The 18431-nt window shown below is 33.3% G+C and overlaps 2 protein-coding genes across 2 annotated transcripts; both read right to left on the reverse strand.

Moving 5' to 3' along the window:
• Positions 1-272: 272 nt before the first annotated feature.
• On the reverse strand, positions 273-4348 carry LOC111799546 (proteasome subunit beta type-1). Its single transcript, XM_023682903.2, has 7 exons — positions 4197-4348; positions 3998-4105; positions 2988-3069; positions 2148-2277; positions 1925-2067; positions 740-826; positions 273-654 (listed from the first exon to the last, which is right to left on the reverse strand). Exons 1-7 carry the CDS (start codon positions 4241-4243, stop codon positions 580-582), a joined length of 672 nt encoding a protein of 223 aa, XP_023538671.2. The 5' UTR covers positions 4244-4348; the 3' UTR covers positions 273-579.
• Positions 4349-5295: 947 nt separating this feature from the next.
• LOC111801216 (AT-hook motif nuclear-localized protein 7) lies at positions 5296-9466 on the reverse strand. Its single transcript, XM_023685242.2, has 6 exons — positions 9199-9466; positions 8334-8760; positions 6687-6754; positions 6331-6462; positions 5997-6158; positions 5296-5900 (listed from the first exon to the last, which is right to left on the reverse strand). The coding sequence occupies exons 2-6, from the start codon at positions 8683-8685 to the stop codon at positions 5574-5576; spliced, it is 1041 nt and encodes a 346-aa protein (XP_023541010.2). The 5' UTR covers positions 8686-8760; positions 9199-9466; the 3' UTR covers positions 5296-5573.
• Between the last annotated feature and the right edge of the window lie 8965 nt (positions 9467-18431).

Consider the following 18431-nt stretch of genomic DNA (forward strand, 5'->3'; position numbering starts at 1 on the left):
GAAATGCTAATTCATTAGGATCCAACCAATGTGATTCATGACCGAGCCAATAAAAAATGGTCTCAAGCAGGAAAACACGGGATGGAATCACGCAAAAACATCTTTGAAAAAGGAGAGGCAATAATATTTTTGAACGAACTTCCAGCCAATATGAAACATGAGAAGCCCTTCTTTTTCCCACACCATCACAACTCTCGATCTCGAATATTTTAACGAAGAATATGATATCTTAACTTTTTGAAGAACATATGCCACCTAGCTTCTTCAATTAATTAAACCAAAGATTCAAATCCAGCTTCTCGTGAACTTACCACTAAAAAAACAATTCCTTAAGGTCAACGGTAGCAAAAGAAAAAAAAAGGGAGATCGATCAATATCAGCCAGCAGCCCTCCAGATTTTAGTACAATCCCACGTTTCACAACAGGGACTTTAATTTGGAAACGAGGTCACATTACAGAGAGAAAACTAAAACTTAACCATCCGTAAATATCACAATGCAGTAATCTCAGGGACGGGTGCTGATGGGCGGTTCATACGGTTGCAGCAACATTCAATCTATCAAGCCGAGCACCGTGCCGCTAATCTTTTCGGAGGTCCAAGTATTCACGTCGAATACCGTCGGCATTAAGAATGACGATTTCGAGTTTGTCACCCTATGAACATAACAAATTTCAGAGTTGGAATCTGTAAAGATACTGGCTCAGAATAAGGTGTATATGAATAGTGGAAGAGAATTACAGTGTAGATATCTCTCTCAGTAGCAGATGCAAAAACAGTTTTCACCAGGTCAATAGCCTCGGCTTCTGAAAGAGGCGTTGCAGAATCCTGTTCATCATAATTTGTTAGCTGAGATAGAGAGAGATGCCAATGGGGAGAAAATAGGAGTGCACGCCAAAATCAGATATATAACATCAACTAGAGAGAGCTGGACCAGTTGGTTGGAATTTTGAACTATACCAGATAGGCAAAGTAAACCTCTCGTCTGCAAAAGAGGAGGGACACATGAGGGGGAGCATATAAGTTAGAGGACAGAGAATAATTTGGTGTTATTTGCTTTGGGATCAATCGTGTGAGATCTCAAATCGGTTGGGAAGGAGAACCAAGCATTCTTTATAAGGGTGTGGAAACCTCTCCCTAGCAGAAGCATTTTAAAAACTTTGAGAGAAAGCCCGGAGGAGAAGCCCAAACAAAACAATATCTGCTGGCGGTAGGCTTGGGCCATTATAGTTGGTATCAGAGCTAGACACCGGGCGATGTGCCTGTGAGGAAGCTGAGCCTCGAAGGGGGATGAAGACAAGGCAGTGTGCTATAAGGGGTGGATTGGGGGTCCCACATTGATTGGAGAAGGAAACGAGTGCCACTTTATAAGGGGGTGGATTGTGAGATTCCACATCAGTTGGGGAGGAGAACCAAGCATTCTTTATAAGGGTGTGGAAACCTCTCCCCTAACATACGCGTTTTAAAAACCTTGAGGGAAAGCTCGGAAAGGGAAGCCCAAAGAGGACAATATTTGCTAGCAGTGGACTTGGGCCATTACCAATGGACTCCCTTTCCATTAGGCTTTGTATTGGTAAGTATAAAGGAGCGCTGCACGGATTGCGGGACAAACATATTTTCAGAGAGATCAGAACACTTGAATGTCTAAGTTTGATATATTTTTCCCTTCTTTAATGCCTATAACGGAGAATTTCCAGGTTTCTTACTCCCAGCTGTTTTTTGTCACTATTCTTATCCATTTCAAAAGTATAAAACCAAAAAAAGAAACGAAAACTATTTGATTCAGTTGGGAATCTATTAGTTTGTCTATTTTTGCCAAGCAGTCAGCTCAAAACAGGGGAACCATCTTCGACACAAACTTTTATTTTTCGTGAACCAATATGTAATTTCCATGCACATTCCTACGAAGGAAGGGTAAGATCATACCTGCGCAGGCAATAATAGAGGGCTGGGAGACTTCAGTTGGTTATCTAAAAAGGGTGTAATGAGGGTGGAACCCGAACCCTGAGCACTGTATCCAACTCTCTCATAAGAACCAACAGCATCATAGGTGAACACACAACCCTTTCCTATTTCAGTAAGAGAATAGCTTATAGTTAATGGGAAAGTGAGGTATAAAACTGGAACCACAAGCAGGGAAGTCATATACCTTCATTATCAAGTCCGCCCAAGACATTAAAAGCATAATAAGGAAAGAAACGTTTGAAGTACAATGTATTTGAGAGCAGTTGAGCCATTGCCGGGCAGCTCATTTGCTTGTTGTGCTGATGTTGGTAGGTCTGAAAGTCAAGCAAGTAACATATAAGGCATCAAAATATAGAATTACATATCAATCCTCCGACCCGGATCTTATTTCCATAAAATACATTATAAATTTAAAAACTGAGTTGTCAGGATGCTTTAACCATTGGCTTCTCCCAAATTAGTGTAATTGAGAGTCGAAGTAGATTTTACACCACAAAGTTCAATTCCATTTTCGAAGCAATGCTTGTACACATTTTTTAAAAGAAAAATGGGGTTCCATTATGAACAACATTAGTTTGCGCAATGAAAGACTAGGATCAGAAACCCAACACAGAAAATGGCAAAAATACTAAAATGAACACGAAATAAGTTAAAGAAAAAACATTACCGAATAGAAAAACACAAAAAGAGAAGTTCGAGTCTCTTCACTCTAAAATCATTATAAGATCAAAACACCGTATTTTCATTGAAAACTACATATAAAAGGAGACGAACAAAGTGCCATTGGGGAAGCACGGGCGTCGGAAATCATTAAAGCATCCTATCCCAATTTTAAGGGATACAGCAGCAACAATATGAAGTGAAGTACATGATACATATACAATCATTCAAGCCTAATACAAGCAACAATTAGGTGCATCAAAAACTCAATGGCTAGGAAATAAATCTTATAACATAGCATTTGGCCAATATGCATTACAAAGATCAACCATGGAAGACATGTTCAGTTAGATAAGGGTCTCACCAAATGCCTAGCAGCCAAAACCTTTTGTAAGGCTTTCACATCAGCTTGAAAACCAGAGGAGGCCATCACAGCTTTGTCGGCCCTGCGACGCCAAGAATTATAAATAAGCACATCAGTAATATGTAAGCGCATGCGTGGATGCGTGAGCTTGTAGGTGTGTGAAGTATACTAGTAACATCACAACAATAAAATCAAAAAATGTAAAATATGAAACTCTTGTAGTGGAATTAGTGATCAGGATTTATATTAGTGAAGTTCAAAAACAAAATATGAGGAAATCTGTCGTGACCAAATTGAGGAAATCAAATGACTATTGCATAACATAATATTAGACACTTATATAGGCCACTTGAATAACATTCTAAATTTAGTAATATCTCTGACCAATTAGAAGTATCATAAACCATTTTGTTCCTTGAACTAAAGGTAGGATTTACGTGATAATTTGCCTCCTAAATCATTTTTCAAATAAACACAAAATCACATGTAATAAACTCAGCATCCAACAGATCCATCCCTCCCAAAAGAATGCATCTCCATTACTTTCATAACCTTTCATCGACACCGCCAATGGATCCATAACTCTTCCGAGGCAAAACCGAAACCTCCCAAACAAAAGCACGAAATGACCAAATTTTCAAGTTCAACAGCTGCAAACTCCATGTAAGTTGGCACCAATTTCATTCACAAGCTAATCCAGATATTATCACACACCAAAGCACAGTCTTCAAAACAACAAAAGTAACCGCTCATTTCGTTCAAAGTCCACCAAACTATGACCCTGAGTTAACTCTAGAATCCAGAAGTCTATCCCCAAGCAATAGCCATAAAACCCGAAGCCCAATAAAATTTCCAGGAAGGAAAGAAACACTATAAGAGGGGAAATAATCCATTTCTAACACGCATGATAAAAAAAAAAAAAAACAAAACATAAAACAAATGTGAAACTCCAGTAACCTTAAGAATTCAAATTCCGAAAGAAACTTAAATTCGACAAGAGATTGACGTACAGCTTACAAATTTTGGAGTAATCACGAGTGAGGATATTGTAACCCGTAGACAACCGAGTATCAGCGGCGATTACACAGTAATCGGCGCCGGCAATCGCAACACACGATCTGCACAAAGTTCGGCACTGATTCATCACCGAAACAGATAAAATAAACACCTAAAACAGTGCATAGATAATGAAAAGGAAAGAGAAAGTACCCTCCATTGTTGTCGTAGGGAGACCAGTTGGCTTGCTGCTTCGTCATGGCGAAGAGGTCAGAGAAAAGCGAAGGCGTCTGAGAGAAGAGGAACTCAACAAAGCCAAAGCAAAAACTTGCTCGCTTCTTTTCTTTAGATCCCACGGTGTCTTTTCCCTCAAGAAAACTGGAACGGAATTGAAGGACTAAAACGACACCGTTTTGATAGGCCCAATACACGTACGGATGGGCCCATGTTTATTTGGGCTTGGATTCTGCATTTTGTGTAAATAAAATAAAATAAATCCATAAATTTGTGTAAAGACATAAATATTTTGGCTCAAATTCAAGAATAATAAAATTTTAATAAAATGATATTAATTATTATATAACTTTTAAATGCGTAACAACTCAAAATATTATTCAATATTTTTATTTTCAAGAGAATTAAAAAGGCTAAAATTATCCACCAACCAAAATTTAAAAAATATTTTTTTTCTTACGAATATTAAAAATTTGTTTTAACTCTATATTTTTTTTTTAATTATTTATTCTCTAATATTCTTAAAAATAATATTTTAAGTTTTGGCACTGTAATTTAAAAATAAATTATTAAATATTTTATATATTAATATTTTATTTATATAAAAAAAAAATAACACGAACTAACCTAACCCAACATTTTATGGTTGAGTTAAGTTTTAAATAAAAAAAAATTTGACTAGATCTATAAAAAAAATGTCTTAATCTAACCCAACTCGACCTGTAACAAACCCGAGCAATGTCTTAATCTAATCCAACTCGACTTGTAACAAGCCCGAGAAAGTCTTAATCTAACCCAACTCGACCTATAACAAACCCGAGTCACGTGGAAGGCCATTCATTGGCTATTGGTGGCATTTATCACATGAAAAACAATGGAGTGAGGGAGAGGCTATCCAAAAATAAGAAAGGAACAGAAATAACCTGGCACTTCAAAACAAAATCTGCAGCATCCTCTTCAGACAGAATAATTTTTATAAAAAAAAATAATAATAATAATAATAATAATAATAATAACAAATATTTCCATCAAAGAGAAAATTATCAAAAATAGGCAAATAAATAATTTTTTTAAAAAAAAATAAAAAACAGCAGAGGTTTTTCGTTCATTACACCCAACATCCTAATAACAGGTAGAGCAGAAAAACAGAACTAAATCAGACAAGTCCCTAATTGATCATGATTAAGAAAAATGTGTGAAACTTACAATGGAAAGTTAATAGTAAAAACTTTCCCTAATTTTGACTGTGGTGATTATCAAATCTCAAATGGTAATTTTGGTAAAAACAACAAAGCTTAGATCAGATCATATCAGATCAGATCACTGTGGTCATTGTTTGGTAAGAAACTAAATAGATTAGTCTGGCAGCGATATATTGATGTCGGTACCGGTATTTCTCGGCTCCTGCAAGGAAAGCACAGCAGTATTGGCAGCACCCCAATCGTCTCGCTCTCTCTCGAAACTAGCAGGAGGGAAAGTAGTTGGTTTTTGGGATTCAGGAGTTTGCTGACCGTTACCGTTTAACCCGTCGTCTGTATCAGCATTGGAGGAAGTAGGCACGGTGGTGGCTGGTGTCGTGCTTGGCGCTGCAGCAACAGGGGCTGCAGTTAACAACAACTCGGGCTTCGGTTTCTTTACTTTCGGATCGGGTTGGCTGGTTGGTACAAAACTCCCTACCACAACCTGTTTAGAGGAAGAGGTTCAGAATATAAGCATATTCTATGGAAATGCTGCTACAAGTTTTGCCTTTTCAAATGATGTAAGAAGGAAGCTTGGTACCTGTATAGGGCTTGCAGCTATCAGTAAACCAGCTACCCCTCCCCCAACAACACGACCGTCCGGGCTTGCCAAGGAGACGCTCAACCCACCCGACCTGCTTCTCGCTCCTTGGTTTTCAGAAGGAGTGAATGATCCAGATAAGGAAAGTATCTCGAAACGACCCTGCCAATGTACAATCCCTATTAATTGACTCGACAGAAACAACAATTTAAGACCATCTCTGATCTCGAATTTTCAGTCTCGCGTTTTCATCGTATATAAAATGGATTGAACTTCTTGAAGATTTGACAAGCACAGCAGAAATAATGCCAGTAGACTCGTGGACTTGACGTACCTCATATGTTAAAGTACCTCCCGAAGAATCGGGCTGCCGAAGAGTGACATTTGAAACTAATCCATTCGCAGAAAGAACACAGATTGCTCGAGGACCTTGTTGAGAAAACGATATGATCTTCATAGTGACATCCTTTTCAACAGCCAAACATCCAAAATAAAACACGAAAAAGTACGTAATTCAGTTATCACGTCCGAGAAGATTTAACAACATTTCAACAGATATCGGTTTGACTAGAACAGGAGCGACCACGACCACTCTCATGGCTTGGAAATATAAATACCAGAAACTGAAGAGACTACACAGTTAGACATGATTTTCATGAATGATAATCAATCAACGAGCATACTGCATACCTCGCCAGCATTGACCGTGATGACATGAGGCATGAAGTTTGTACCGACATTACATGCATTCCATTGGCCTGTAATAATTGATCGAGAACAAATATAATTTCAGAATATCTACAGTTGAAAACCCAAAAAAGGTGAAGAAATCAAAGAACTCGAACGATGCTCCACAGTTTCCAGTCGTTAGAGAAAGAGTAAAACGACCCTCGTTTCCATAAATAGAATGCGAAAACTCTCCTGACAACAAAGTAACTGAAACTTTATAAAAGGAAGGAAGAAAATGGAAAACCCGACCGACCGACCGTGACGCTAGATTACTTGCCTTTTTAGCTCATCTACTACTAAATGATTGGCATGAACAACAAATATCTCGAACTAGGTACCGTGATCGAGTACTTCAGTTAACTCATCTTTCATTGTGTTTAGATATTCAATCCCGGGTTCATCGAGAAGCCATAACCACAAGGCACACTAAGTGTAAATCATCGTGATCATGCTAGAAACTTGGGTTTTCTCAGTCGTATTCTCTTCTTAATGATCCTAGTAGCCGAGTTCTAACGTAATAGACTCCAGAAAACGATCTAAGACTAGTTTCTTCAATCAGATTCTCTCCCAATCAAAAGCACTTAGCTGAAACTCTTAAGAAGAAAGAGATTTCAAGCCTAAGAGATGAGCCAAATGGTGGCAGCTAAATCATCCTTAATTACTACAGTTAACACATGCTAGAATCCAAAAGTAGCTGGATGCACGACACGATGACGATATAAACCGTTATCACGAAGCTAAAAGGACATTTTAGTAATTTAAACAAGATTCAAGAACAAGACCTACTATAAATACCCAAAAGATTCTCAATTGAAGACTATCTACTAACAAGGAAGATGTTTAAACTGCTTTAAATTGGAATTGACCTATACTTTAAGGTGGACTCGATCATTTCTTTTTCGGGTTTCACATACTCTAAACGATCATCATTAATGTTCCATGCAGAACAAAGTTCGGATAAGATGAACTGATCCAGCTAATTGATGACTTCCAACACTATCCAATCCAGCTAAACGAGTTTCTACTTTTACCCGAAATCGCTCATGTAACGAAGATCTATATCCCAAGTAACGCTTAAAAATAACTCCGAGAAAAGCTCGATCGCTCGACATAACTTAAGATCTACGACCTAAAACCATCAAAACCCCATTTATGGATCAAGAATCTACGAAGAACAAACAGATTAGTAAAGAACAAAAACCAAAAAAAACATTACAATTTTGTTAGGAATTTGAAGAACTGACAGACCAAAAAAGGCTACATGAGAAGAATATTCCATGAGCCTCAAAAAGGTCAGATCTTAGTATAAAAGCAGCCGTACACATCTTATATGAGTTGAACAAGGACATATCCTAACAGGCAAGGTCCCACGTGAATTTTGTAAGGCAAAATTCAAATGGGAATCTTTTTTAGAGGAAGATATTACATAATCTTCCATGATATTCAGAGTAGCATTTCGACTCGAACGAGACGGAATCTCGAAAACGACTCGATCTTACACACAAAGTGAAGCAAACTGCAAATTCTGATGAAAAACCCAACAAAGATTATAAGGAATCAATGGAAATTCTAAAGCTATAATAGAAAACAGCTTTGGTTTCTCATTACCTATATATTGCATTCCCATTTTCTTGTTTTGCTTCAAATCGGAGCCGCCTAACCGGCTCTTCCCTCGCTTGGTAATGGAAAACCCGCTGGCCCCCGGAGCTGAGGACGAAATCGGCAATGGCGACAATGCCATGGTGATCGTTCCATCCGGGCCGTATTTCCTAGGTCTGCCTCGCTTCTTCTTCCCTGTGGTTCCACTAGCAGGCAACCCAACGCTGACCGGCGTGGCGGCGACGGTGGGAGAACCACCGGCCGGCGGCGGGTTCTCGGTTCTCGGAGCCACATGATAAGCCGACGGAGCTTCGGCTCCTATCACAGTTACTCCTGTACTTATGGCCTCTCTCTCTTCCATCGCTTAGAACTTCAAATCTTTTGCTATTTTTTAAACAATTTCTGTTTCTTCAGTGAAGGATTTAGATGCTCATTCCTGCTTTGAAGAAGAAGATCAGTCAATAATTAAAAAAAAATTAACAAAATTAAACAATAACACACAAAAAAACCCTTCAATCTGCGATGTACTACACGAACAAGGAAACTTCAAGAATCAATTTCTGCAACACGCACAAAAACATCACTAAAATAATGGATATCACTCTACAGGATCATGCAAGTTAGTTCAAGAACACCGCCGATTCCGGAACGAAACTTTCCGCCGCCGTTCGACGATCTGAACTCTTACACTGAACCATAAAACACTCCAGAAAATAGCCAACAGAAATTCAAAATAAAATGAACATCGACATTTTAGAGCAAATAGTAATTTATAAACAAAATCAAAAAGGAAACCACAAACAAAAATCAATGAAATGAACAGAAAAACAGAAGAATTAAGAGAAATTTCAACGGAAAAGCAAAAGATCACGACCTATGACAGAAATAACTTCCTTCCACAGTGGTGCACTAAACGACTTCGTTTTCCTTTCAGGAGATTTTTTTTTTTTTTTCTTTTTCCTGACGGAATTTTCCGATAAACCAGTGAAGAACAAACAATCGCTAGATTTCAGAAGAACAAAAAGAAAATCTGTTTGTTTCCTGAGAAAATAACACCCGCCGGAAAGTAACGACCGGCCAGTGGTTCCAGGCCCAGAGCTGTCTGAAGCACAAACCACTTGGGAAAGCAAAAGGAAAGCGAAGTAAATAACAAATTAAATTTTCTTTATATAAAAATAAATAAATAAATAAATAAAGTTGAAAATCGAGAATATAAAAATTAAAATTATTTTTATAAAATCAAGAATTTTTTTTTTTTTTTTTTTTTTTGGTATTTTTTAAAATAATCAAACGCTAAACCCTATAAAATTACAATCTGGTTAATGAAAATTTTGGCGTCCGGAAAAAATTATTATTATATATTTATATATATTGATGACTTTGAGAAAAAGAAAAAAGTAAAATAATAATAATAATAATAATAATAATAATAAATAATAATAATAATAATGGAAAATAATAAAGAAATGAATTTTAAAAAATTACGTAAAAAAGAAAAGTGATGTGAAATAAGGGAGAGAAAAGTAAACGAATTTGTTAAAATACATTAATTTTGTTTCTATTAAAAGCTGCGAAGGCAGCAACGGTAGTGTTACCGGGCCGACCTTTTTGGTGCCGCTGACCCGCTTTTTGTCTTTTTCCCAACAAATTAAATTTCTTTTTCCCTTTTTTACCCTTCACTTCTCTTTTAATTACCAAAATTGCCATCCAAATCCACTGTAATTCTCCGTTTTTACCATGGTTGTTTTACTTTTAATTACAATATTTTCATTTTCCATGTAATATATTTTTTATTCCCTTCAAAATAAAATATATAAATATTTTGTCTTCTTTTCTAAACAAATATTTTTTGTTTAAATTTTAATAAAAACGTTTTTTTTTTCTTCCGTGAAAATTCAAATTTTATTAATTTAGGTAAGTTGTTTCAAAAAAAAATAAACGGGTTTATTTTTAAAATATATTTTTTATTCTCGTTAAATTTCATGAATAGTATTTTTCGATCTTCTAAAAGTCGTTTAACGACCTTTTGTCGTATTGAGATTGACTTCACGACATTACCGTATATTAATTATATCAAATTGGCAATAAATTTTTTTATTATTATTATTATTTGAACCCGACTTTAAAAAAATTAGTAAATTTGTCAAATTTATTTTACTTTATTTATTAATTAATGTTTGACAATTTTTTATTTTATTAAAACTATTTAAAATTTTGTGGGTTAAATATTGTGTATATTGTGTAAAATAATTAAAATAATAAATTATTTTAGTGGGAAGAAAAGAGGAAAAATGAGGACTGGATTACATCACCGGCGGGTGAGGGAAGAGCTGTGCTGCAGAGCGTGGACCTAAGTCAACAAAGTAAAGATTATTAGTATGATTGTAGACACATTCAAGAGATTTTGCCTCCGGGATATTACTTTACTCTTAATAATAATAATAATTGGCGCACAATATGCCATAATTGTCACGTTGATTTATTTAATTTTTTTCGATTGCACAATCTCTATTTAAAAAATAAAAAATAATAAAAATATGATCAGGATGTTACGGAACATGTTAACGTTCCAAGCTAAACACACGTAATTTTGAAGTTCGTATGATTCAGGTCGTCGTACAAAAACGAGCCCACGTTTAATGTTCCTAATCATGTAGGGGGTTATTGATTAGGGTTTCTGTGTGACAGTTAGGGTCGAGCTAGACAATCCTAATTAAAGGTAGGTCATTAGTGAGTAACCTATTACGTACGTGTACGTATATCTAACATTTACGAGAGAATTTCTTACAAAATATTTCTAATACTCACGAATTTTCAAGGGCGTACAACAGGAGTGATGAGAAGGGACTTGTGCGAATATTTTGTTTACTACTTCCGCTTACGAGATTTTAAAGTATGTAGAATCAGTGAGCTACAGGAGTTACGAGAGGGGCAGTTGAAGTTATCCCGAGCAACTTATTTATTTTACTGAAAAACATTACTCTTTATCTCGTTAACCTTCAGAATGTCTTTCTCTACTTTAAAAAACGACAAAAAACATGTTTTATTTAGTAACTGTCCCGATCGATTTAAATTTAAAAAAGCTCGGAAACCAAGTAAAAGAAAACCGTTTAAACCTCTCATATTTCGGTTAATTATTTCAACTCGTCAAATTTTGTTTAATAATTTACTCTTTAAAGCAAATGAAAGTAAAATAAATAAATATATATATATATAATAAAAAAGAGTAAATTTATTTATTTTTAATTGATAAATAAAATTTAAAAAAATTACGATGCAAACTAGGTAAAAAAAAGATGAATACATTGATAAAATAAAAATAAAAAGGGTGAAAAATATATATTATGGAAAATGTAACGGATACCTACCAAATTGTGGAATTAATTAATAAGGCAACTTTCAGATAGAATAACTTGCCATGTAAATCGAAATGCCATTTTCTTTTTCCTTTTTTTTTTAAAGGATAAAATCGAAACGTTAAATTAAATAATTTTATTACTTTATTTATTTATTAAAAAAAAAAAAAACACCCACACGTGTCACAAATGGGGTCGGAGAGGTGGAGCGACATGATTGGAAGAAAGCTCAAATGGAAATACAGACAAAATCAGGGGTGTCGGATAGGTGGTTGAGCATTAAATTAACACCTGTATTCACGAGTTTTATTTATTTATTTTTATTTAAATTAACTATTTATTATTATTTTAAAAAGAAAAAAATAATAAAATCCCATGCATTTTGATATCAACATGTGTCCCCAAAAATATCTTAAAATATATATATATATATATTTATTTATTTATTGAGATTTATTTTATTATCTAATTTTTTTCTATTTTTATCGGATTAATTAAAAATATAATAGTTTTTTTTTTCTCGAGCTAGATTAAAAATGTCTATATGGTGGGGAAAAGTCCTTCTATCCATCTCGCCTCTTATGTCAATTTTTGTTACCGTAAAGTTTATCGGGATCAATGCGAGACTCTTTGCTATCAATTTTTCATTTTTTAATTATTTTTTTATTTTCTAACATAATTATATTTAGTATATATATATATATATATATTTATTTATTTATTTATATTTATTTATTGTGCCTTAAATATATTTATAACTATATGTAAAGAGTACGCCATGCGTGAGAAGTGGCAAAATTCGAGAGAAATCTCACCCTCCTCCTTCATTCCTCATTTTAAGGGGATTCCTTGCCTTATTTGGAGTGGGTCCCACAAATTAAATCGACATCTAGAATTTTGATTTATTTTTATACAGTATAATGGCTAAAAATTGAATTTAAATTTGGATTATTCGTAAATTAAACCTTCAATAATTTTATAACATGCCATTTAAATTATTAAAAAAAAAAAAAGCCTTTTTCCAATACTTAATAAAAACTATATAATATATTGTTTTTTGAATATTAAAATTTGTAGTTATCTGGTTTTTTTTCGTTCATTCTTATCTCTAATAATAATAATAATAAATTAACATTTTGAAACCGTCCTCAATTAAAAAAAAAAAAATTATAATAATAATAAATATATACGAAAATATTTAATTTTAGTTTATATTTATATGCTTCCATACTTAATTATATCACTTTTTTATTTTTATTTTCTTTGTTAAATGTGTCTTAAAAAATTAAGACGGAATATGCATAACATGATTGTATATAAAGCGAAGAAAATCCAAATAAAATCTTACAAAATAGAAATAAAATAACAAATTATTTATAAGATTTTTTTAACAATATAAATCTTTTGTAATTATAGCTAACTTTTACTTTTATTATTTTTATTATTATTTTTTTTAATTCTTGTATTTCATGAGTCATTTTCATCTTATACTTTTAAAAAGAATTAAATAATTTATATGCTTTAATTTAAATTTTTAATTCTTTTAAATTTTAATTAATGTAAAATTACACACTCGAGCTTTGCGACCCATAAGCAAGAGGTTCGAGTTTTCCTCTCCACGTACTGTCAAATCATACGAATCGATAATCATAATAAAGACGGGTTCAACGATGAAGTATTCTTAAATATTTACGTTATGTCGACTCCAGATACTACTCACGTCATGATTAGAAACACGTTTTGGTCATGAAGTAAAATTACGAATTTAACCTTTAGCTTCTATAGCCATGTTTAAAGAAAATTAGGGTAATTTATTTATTATCATTATTGTTTTCCAAAATTTATGCGGTATTTTTAAATATTCCATCGCAACGCTCAGCATTGCGATCCATAAGCAAGAGGCTCGAGTTTTCCTCTCCACGTACTGTCAAATCATACAAATCGATAATCATAATAAAGACGGGTTCAACGATGAAGTATTCTTAAATATTTACGTTATGTCGACTCCATATACTACTCACGTTATGACCAAAAACACGTTTTGATCCTGAAGTAAAATTACGAATTTAACCTTCAGCTTCTATAGCCATGTTAGAAAGAAAATTAGGGTAATTTATATATTCAAAGTCAAATTTTTAAAAATTTCATAAAATAAATTTGAATTTAATGGGAAAAGTATTTATTTATTATCATTATTATTTTCCAAAATTTATGCGGTATTTTTAAATATTCCATCGCAACGCTCGAGCATTGCGACCCATAAGCAAGAGGCTCGAGTTTTCCTCTCCACGTACTGTCAAATCATACAAATCGATAATCATAATAAAGACGGGTTCAACGATGAAGTATTCTTAAATATTTACGTTATGTCGACTCGAGATACTACTCACGTCTTGATCAGAAACACATTTTGGTCCTGAAGTAAAATTACGAATTTAACCTTCCGCTTCTATAGCCATGTTGAAAGAAAATTAGGGTAATTTATATATTCAAAGTCAAATTTTTAGAAATTTCATAAAATAAATTTTAATTTAATGGAAAAAGTATTTATTTATTATCATTATTATTTTCCAACATTGGCGCCCAAAATTTATGCCGTATTTTTAAACATTCCCTCGCAACGCTCCCGCCTTTTATTTATTTATTTATATTATTATTTAAAAAAAAAAATTAAAAAAAAAATAATAATAAAGGGGTGCCGCAGCGGGCATGCATGCTTTCCCGCCCTATCTCCAACCCCTATATTTATTTATTTATTTATGTTAAAATAATTAATTAATTATTTTTAATTGGCGTTTCTTTTTAGGCACCAATTTTGTCTCACATTTATAACTTTTCCATTATTCAATCCTTCTCTTCTCTCTTTATTTATTTATTTATCGTTTCTCTAATTTTTTATTTGTTTCGTTAAAGCAAGTACAGCTGGAAAACCATAATAATAATAATAATAATAAATGTTCCAACAAAAATATTTATTTTAATATTTATATTTGTTAAAATAGTGAACTGTAAATTAGACTCTTTCACTTTCTTCACGTGGTTAATACTGTTCAAATATATTTTTTTAATATGGTAGGTATTTATCTTTTAAACCGGTGAAAAAAAAAAAACTCAATTTTACCCTTCCCGGTAAAAGTTAAAATTTATTACATATTATAATATTTTTACTTTAAACTTAAAAAAAAAATATGTAATAAGTGCGAGTTAATACACTTATAACAATTAAAGGTTTTAATGGTATATACATGTGAGTAAAGTTAAGCTGAAGAGAAAAGTCAACTAGCCGAAACCCATTAGTCCAACCGTTTTAAAAGACACGACCTAAACCGCGAGGGTCAATTGGACCTTTGAAACTCGACCACAGTGACAACCCCAAAGGGTCGAGTACCACAACCTTAACGTTGACTCAAACAATTCGATTAAGCACAGACATTGTTCTCCAGGGTTAGCTCGATCTTAAAGAAAATCCTTAAAAACGTCCCGATTTTGACAAAATTCCCCGTTCTTTTATTTTACAGATTCAATATATATATATATATTAATTAGTATTTATCTAAAATGCCATTATTATAGTTTTTATATACTTTTGACTAAGATTTTGAATTATTCAATATTACAAGACATCATAAGATATCACATGCTTGGTGTTGGAGCACTGTTAAGAAACGTTTTTGTTTTTTGTTTTTATTTTATTTTCAGATTAAAAATAAACTAATTAATATTTTTATTTTAATGTTTTCGTTTTTTAGTTAATATTATCAACTTTTATTAAATTTTACCATTTTTATATTAAATTCAATTTTGAAACGATAAATAAAAAAAAAAATCGGAAAATAATAATACCGAGTAAATTTTATTTATTTATTTATTTATTTATTTATATTTTCCCCTTTTGGCGACTAATAATAGTACCGAGTAAATAATATTTATTTATTTATTTATTTATATTTTCCCCTTATGGCGACTGACAATTACTGGCTTGAAATGGGCGATATTATATTTTAGGCAAGACAAGAGTAAGAGACTTTTGAACTATGTCGGTCAGCTTCCCGCATATTTATTATTAATAATTCAATTATTTGGGTATTTTGCATTTTTTAAAATTTTAATAATCATAAATAAAAGAAATAAAATCCTATGTAAAAGCGGGACGTATTTAATTGGAAGAAATTATACGTTCGGATAAAATATGTGAGTGAAAACAAAACATACTAGAATGACTCGTGCTTATATCGGTTCGTATGGACAGTCTTCAATTTCAGAAGCAGTTTAAAAAACTTCGAGTTAGAGTCGCGTCATAGGGATGTAGGGAAATATCGAGATCGCCAAATACCAAATCGAGATAATTAGTCAAAAAAAAATTTATGAATAAAAATTTATATTTTATCCTATATATATATATATATATTATTTGATTTGTTATAATTATTATTTTTTAATTAGTTTGAAATGAAAAATTTAAAATTAGGTTATTTACTTATTTATTTTACAAAGGCTGTTTGTGTTATATTTATAGTGGGCCTATACAATGCATAGGCCCAAATGTTAGTCGGGTTTGGCCCAAAATTTCTTCCAAATCCAATTAAAGGCCCAAATAGATTTCGTTGCCGGGCCGGATTCTGTTCAGGCCCAAGGCTTATTTAAAATATTAGTAATTTATTTTGAAATTATTAACATTAAAATAAAATAAATAGTGATATTTTTTTTTGTTTATGGAAGTATACAGTTTTTTAATGTTATGCATACGTCGACTCCAAGAAAGTTACTGGATGCTACATAATTATAGCATATCTTACATTTTTAAATTTGATGTTATATTAACCAGAGCTAAAAGAAACCCGAGAATTTAAAGCAAACACAAAGCCAAAAATTAAACTTCAAATTCGAGTGTTAATCTCGATGCAATGAGAAACGACAAATTTAGAGATGATGTCATGTTTAAGCATATGGGTAGCGGGATTCTCAATTATCCTTCAATTTGAAATAATGAGTAAATCCTTACTTAAACCCACCCGTTTAGGTATCCGATGTCTACTCGCCTCTATTTTGTTGTTGTTGTTTTTGGGTTGTGGTTAAAAGCAAAAACTTGAATAAATTGTCCAAACCACACGAACTAACCTAAGCTATAAAATTTATGGTTGAGTTGGGCTGAGTTAGATTTATCATTTAATAAAATTTGTTTGGACTGACCATTCACAATTGAGTTGAGTTTAAAAAAAAAATGTTCCAATCTTACTCAACCCAACCTATCAACAGTTCTAGAAGATAAGGATGATCATGGATCATAAGCTAACCATACCAATAGGTCGATCAACCCTCCGATACAAAATCAAACCTAAAAACGATACATAAAGGTTAAACATTCCGATAACAATAAAATGCGATAATTAATTTTAAAAAATAATATATATATATATATATATATATATATATATATATATATTTTAATCAAGTTTTCTGAGTCTATTATTGGTGATGGAGAATCTCACCCTTTTTATTTTGATGTTTTTTTTAAATATGCTTGAAAACAATATATCACTTTTTTTTTTTGGACAAATTTTTTTTTTTTTTTTTCACGATTGAATCTGTTGGATGATGGAAGTCCCACATCGACTAATTTAGGGAATGATCATGGGTTTATAAGTGAGGAATGCTAACTCCATTGGAGTGAGGCCTTTTGGGGAAGCCCAAAGCAAAGCCATGAGAGCTTATGCTCAAAGTGGACAATATCATACCATTGTGGAGAGTCGTGTTCGTCTAACAGAATCATCTTACTTTAAAAGATTGTCGATGTGCAGGTGAGAGAATTCAATTAGAGATATCTATTTAATTTACCTCGAACTAGGTAGGGAATCCACAATATCATACCATTGTGGAGAGTCGTGTTCGTCTAACAGAATCATGTCGTGTTCGTCTAACAGAATCATCTTACTTTAAAAGATTGTCGATGTGCAGGTGAGAGAATTCAATTAGAGATATCTATTTAATTTACCTCGAACTAGGTAGGGAATCCCCGCTTAAACGGGGAATGAAGGAGTAACTGAGAAGATATTTCTCCCCGTTAGCTAAATGAGGTCAGGAATGATAATTATATTCCTCATCTCGTCTTCGACCCCGACCCCGACCTCGTTCAAATTTATGTGTGAGATTTCAAATTGGTTGGAGAGGGAAACGAAACATTCCTCACAAGGGTGTGGAAATCTCTCTCAACAATCATGTTTGAAAAACTTCGAGGACAATATCTACTACCGGTGGACTTGAATCGTTATAATGATAACAGAGCCAAACACCGAGCAGTGTGCTAGTTGACACAATCGCGCTTTCGAAGGCAGTGGACTAGCGATTGTGTGGCACTCACTTTCCAGCGACAAGTGAGCTTAAGCCAATTGTTCTTGCGTCGCCTACGGCCAAGCGACGTATGATCGAGCCTCTAGCCTCGGTTTTAAAAGAAGGTTTTAGAAAACGAGGAGAGAGAGAGATTTTAGAAAGAGAGATTTTGGAAAGAGACGTTATATAAGCAAGCAAGCAAGAGAAAGATAACAACGGCTTAGCATATATAACCTTGGGTTAGCATATATAACCTTGGGTAGTTATATCACCTATAGTACATTGTGAGCCATTTTAAGTCTGGCAGGCCTAGACATGATATTTTTGAGGCGTCATACGCCCTATAATTACAAAGGAAAAACACTAGAATGAAAAGACATGACAAGGGTTGACTTGTCATGGGCATGCGGCCATGGGCAACATG

The sequence above is a fragment of the Cucurbita pepo genome, chromosome 8 (assembly GCF_057944985.1).
Source record: "Cucurbita pepo subsp. pepo isolate OVF chromosome 8, ASM5794498v1, whole genome shotgun sequence".
Lineage (NCBI taxonomy): Eukaryota > Viridiplantae > Streptophyta > Magnoliopsida > Cucurbitales > Cucurbitaceae > Cucurbita > Cucurbita pepo.